The sequence below is a fragment of the Arachis ipaensis genome, chromosome B6, assembly GCF_059453495.1.
Source record: "Arachis ipaensis isolate K30076 ecotype BB chromosome B6, ASM5945349v1, whole genome shotgun sequence".
NCBI classification, from domain to species: Eukaryota; Viridiplantae; Streptophyta; class Magnoliopsida; order Fabales; family Fabaceae; genus Arachis; species Arachis ipaensis.
The window spans coordinates 24571413-24576113 of NC_142441.1; the positions used below are offsets into that span (position 1 = coordinate 24571413).

Genomic DNA, 4701 nt, shown 5'->3' on the forward strand with positions numbered 1-4701 from the left:
GAATATGCCAAGACCGTGGCGACGACCAAGGACACTCATGGAGGGAGCTCTAGTCAGGGGCGTGGCAAGTACTCCCATCCTAGATGTCAAAGCTTCAAAAGAGGAGGATAGCGCCTCAAGGTCAACGAGGTTTCAGGAAGAACACTCAGACTCAGTTTCAATATGCTAAAGGGAGAGGAAATCTGAGTAAGAATTCTCTGGATTTGACTTGTGTATGTTGTGGGCGTTTTCATCCTTTTGACTCATGCAAAATTGGTTTAGCTGGTTGTTTCATTTGTGGGTTGCCTGGCCACATTACGAGGGATTGCACTCGTGGGAGGAACCAGAATGCGGGCCAAAGTCAACATCAAGGTCGAGTCTTTGCTGTGAATGCCAAGGATGCTTCTAAGGCAGATCCGTTGATGAGAGGTATATGTCTAATTGGTGATAAGTCCTTAGTTGCATTATATGATACTGGAGCTTCGCATTCGTTTATTTCGTTTGCTAAAGTTGAGGAATTAGGTTTGAAAGTGTCAGAGTTACCTTTTGCTCTGCATGTACATACTCCGCATCAGACAGTTATGACTATAGACAAGTAGGTTTCAAGCTCGAGGGTAGAGACTTTGTGCATAATTTGATTTGTTTACCAATGGTGGGGCTAGAGATGATTTTGGAGTTTGATTGGTTGTCGAAGAATCGGGTTTTGTTGGATTGTTTTGAACGGATAATTCGGTTTATGCCGGACGGAGAAAATAAAGCGGTGGTAGCTACGGGATATTACTTGAACTCTGTAATGGTGCACTATAGTGGGGAGGAGTGTCATGGTTATATTCTGTTGGCTGCTAATGCGTTGGGCGATGCCCAGAAATTAGATCAGATACCGGTGGTTAAAGATTTTCCAGAAGTGTTCCCGGAAGATATCCCTGAGTTCCCACCTCAAAGGAAAATTGAGTTTGCGATTGAATTGGTGTCGGGAGCCGGACCAGTGTCGATTGAGCCTTATAGAATGGCTCCGACAGAGCTGTGATGAATAGATTTTTGATGGTATAGAATTTCACTAATGAAATCTCGTTACAAGTATAGTTTCTAAACCAACAAATAATCCTTTCAGACAAAAGATTGTTTGTCACTAAAACAAACCCCTAAAATTAATAACCGAAGTATTTAAACCTCGGGTCCTTCTCCCTAGGAATTGCAATAAAGTGTTCTTGTTATTGGTTATGGAGAATGTTTTGGGGTTTTGATAAGAGACATGAAAGATAAATTACAAGGAAGTAAACTAATGGCTAAAAAGGTCTTGGCAAGGTTTGGTGGTCAAGGATCTCTATCCTTATCACTAACCACAACATGAGTATGTTTTGGTGAGGATTTGTTTAATGTATATCACAAGTGGAATATTTTTTATGGCTCCTGTGGATAAGTGAAATAATCCAATCTATATGGATTTTTATGAATCTCACTATGTTAAAGATATTATTGGGATATCTTTGTTAAAAGTTATCCAGAATAAGTTAGGGTTAAACTACTTTGATGCATTGGATGATGTTGCTTCTAGTATAGAGAATAATGGGATGCATGAAAATATGAAAATGTTAGAATTTTCAGTTTTTTTTTAATTATTGTTAATTTTGTACATGTTATACTTTAATTATTATATTTATTGACATATTTATTTTCAAATATGTCTATAATTCATTGTATAACATCATGTTGCTATTTGCTTCTTTGGTTGTCTGTTATTTTTAAATTATTTTTGAATTTTTTCGCTTTTTTTTATTAATTGCACCTGTAGTCCTGGTGTGTAAAAAATTGTTAAGAACAATTCAAAAGCAAGCACTATCCAGAATAGATCAATGACAAAAAAGAGAGGGTATGTTCATTTTTTTCTGATTTAATATTATACTAGTGTTACATGAGTTCTTGATTTTATCATTCTCTGTATAAACTAATTGGTAGTTAAGTTTGTTACAATCAAAATGTATTAGGTAGAAGAATTACTTTCTATTTAAGAATATTTTGTATAACATCATCTTACATCTTTGATTGTTATCATTTTTAGTTTGATGACATTTTTCTATAAATTATCATTGAAATAAATAGATATTTTGTTCTACATCATTGCAAGATATTTACAAAGCATGATGTCAAGGCTGATCGAGTTGTAAGTTTGCATAATGATAGTTTCATATTTATTAGTTACTTTAATTTTTTTGTGGAATTATTTTTTTTTACACAGTATATCCCGTATCAATTTGCTAAGTTACTACTTGAGTCAGGAGGATCAGAAAATTGGAAGTTTGTTGTTGAGGAATCAGAGATTACTACAAGCTTTGAAATGAATGTTTTAAAAAGTAAAGGCAAAGAACGAGAATACAAAATTGGTCCTAAATGAAAAGATTTTGTGAAAATACACAAACTTAAAACCAGAGATTCATCTGTGTTTGGGATGGTTTCGAAAGACTGATCAACTGATTCGAGTTTCTGTAACTAAGAAGTAGTACTTTAGTTGGTTTGAAACTTTTTTATGTTACTTTTGGATATGTATTACATTTTGAAACTTAGGCTTTTCATGCTCTGAAATTTAAAATATGTGTAGTGGGTGAATTTGTTACTTAATCTATGTAATCTTTTGTTATATGGTATGTGTAACACCCTACCACACAGAGTCTTATGCTTAAGTCATAAAGCTGAGGTGGCAAGGTATTACGACCTCTAAAAGTAAAATATATAATAATAATAATAATAATAAAAAAGAGATAGTATACTAGGCGCCTTGGAAAATAGGTAAAACAAAATCGCAAAATCAGAAAGCGCAACCCTCAGAAAACGTGGTTACTTGCGTGAGAAGGAAACGAAAGCTCAACAACAAATATATACAGATGACACGAGTAGAGGGTCAATAATACAAAATAACAAGCTCCTAACTCAGCATGCGAAGCCAAGGCTGGCCGGAGAACATATACCTACATATATATATATATATACATAATAATATCCCAAAAGAACATGTTCAAAACCCTAGTTCTCCAAAAAAACCTCTAAGAGACATAAACAAAGTATTCTTACATATAAGCGAAGAAACTATACATATATATACATCAAAGTAACAAAAGGAGATCCCAAAATAAACCACTTCACCGCAGAAACTTCAGACGCCTACCGAGGTGCCGCTCGACCTGCATCTGAAAACAACAACACAGTATGGGATGAGAACCGGAAGTTCTCAGCATGGTAAAGGTGCCACGCATATAATATATAAGGTCTTGGGAATGCCAAAGGCAATCCTAGAATGTCGACTCCCAAATTCCAAACCTTAAAATCACTAAACAGAAATCATAAAGAAGGTGGTCTTCTAGGGAACTCTAAACCTAGCTTAAACTTTAACCTTAACTCTAAACATGTCCACCTTATCCACCAAATCTGCACATATACAATATATCAAGCTCTATTCCACTATCACCATTTCAACCACAATCTACAATCTTTAAACATTCTTTAACTTACTCCTTTAATTCATTAATAACAACTCATAATTATCATTGACAAATCAACAAGCCATAATTACCAAAATCTCATCAACACATACCACAATATCATCAACTTATCATTAATAACTCCAATATACTCATATTCATTCCGTTTCCCACTTCATAAGCATCAATAATTCATCTTTTGGCAATCCATCATTTAAATGCCAACATCAACAACCAAGCCAAAACACAACATTCGTCACGGAGTACTAATCAATTTACATACTCATGAATTCATGCCTATCTTAAAGTCAACTAGCCTAAGTTTTCACAAAACATTATATATTACATACGTGAAACCTAAACCATAACTTGGCCGCTTTTCCACATATTTCCCGAGGCAACTCACCAAGGTCACACACACAACCCCCACAAGTCTAAATTCAATAAAGCTTTAGCGCCAATCTTTCACCAAGCCTCCATTGTACTCCATTATCTTCAACATACACATATACAAGCCTAATTCACATGTATCATGCCCAAATTTAATACCCAAACTCATATAAACGAGAATTAACAGAATTTGAGAACCCTCACCTTCAATATATCTTGATTGAGCAAAGGCCCATAAGTTCCTCAAGCTAAACTTGAACCTAGAGAACCAAAATCACAAATTTTCAACATGGATTCTCACTAATTTTTGAAAATTGGAGGGGTAGAGAGGCCGGAGTGTTAGGGTGACTTATCAAAGAAATTGATCCAATGGAATCGTAGAGCTCGACGCGGTGATCATGTGGCCGCAAACGGTGCAACGATCGGAGCTCGGAGCAAGAAGTTATGGTGGATTGAATTTTTGACCAAGGGTTTGGAAGTGTTAATTGTTCTTCCCCCTTCTCCAAATTCTGCAGCATGAAATGGAAAGGAGAAAGGAAGGGAAGCTGTGTCCCTTAAAGGCTAATGAGCTGAAATGGGCCTTGGGCCCGGTTCGGCCAGTTCGGCCCAATCTTAGGTCAAATTCTTTGAAATTGGTGTCAAAATTCTCGTTTTAATTAGCTCTATCATATTTTAATATAAAATTTATATTTTTAATTTTCTTTATAAAAATTTAATTTATTGACTAATTATTCGCTAATTTTTCGGGGTTTACATCCTACCCACCTAATTAAGAATTTTGTCCTCAAAATTCAGATTTGATTACCTGAAAAGAGGTGTGAGTAGTGGTCTCATTTCGAATTCAATACTCCTCGGTCTT

The 4701-nt window shown here is 35.4% G+C and overlaps 1 protein-coding gene across 1 annotated transcript; it reads left to right on the forward strand.

The window, feature by feature from the left end:
- Positions 1-628: 628 nt before the first annotated feature.
- On the forward strand, positions 629-1006 carry LOC148554908 (uncharacterized). Its single transcript, XM_088490541.1, has one exon. The coding sequence runs from the start codon at positions 629-631 to the stop codon at positions 1004-1006; it is 378 nt and encodes a 125-aa protein (XP_088346667.1).
- Positions 1007-4701: the final 3695 nt, after the last annotated feature.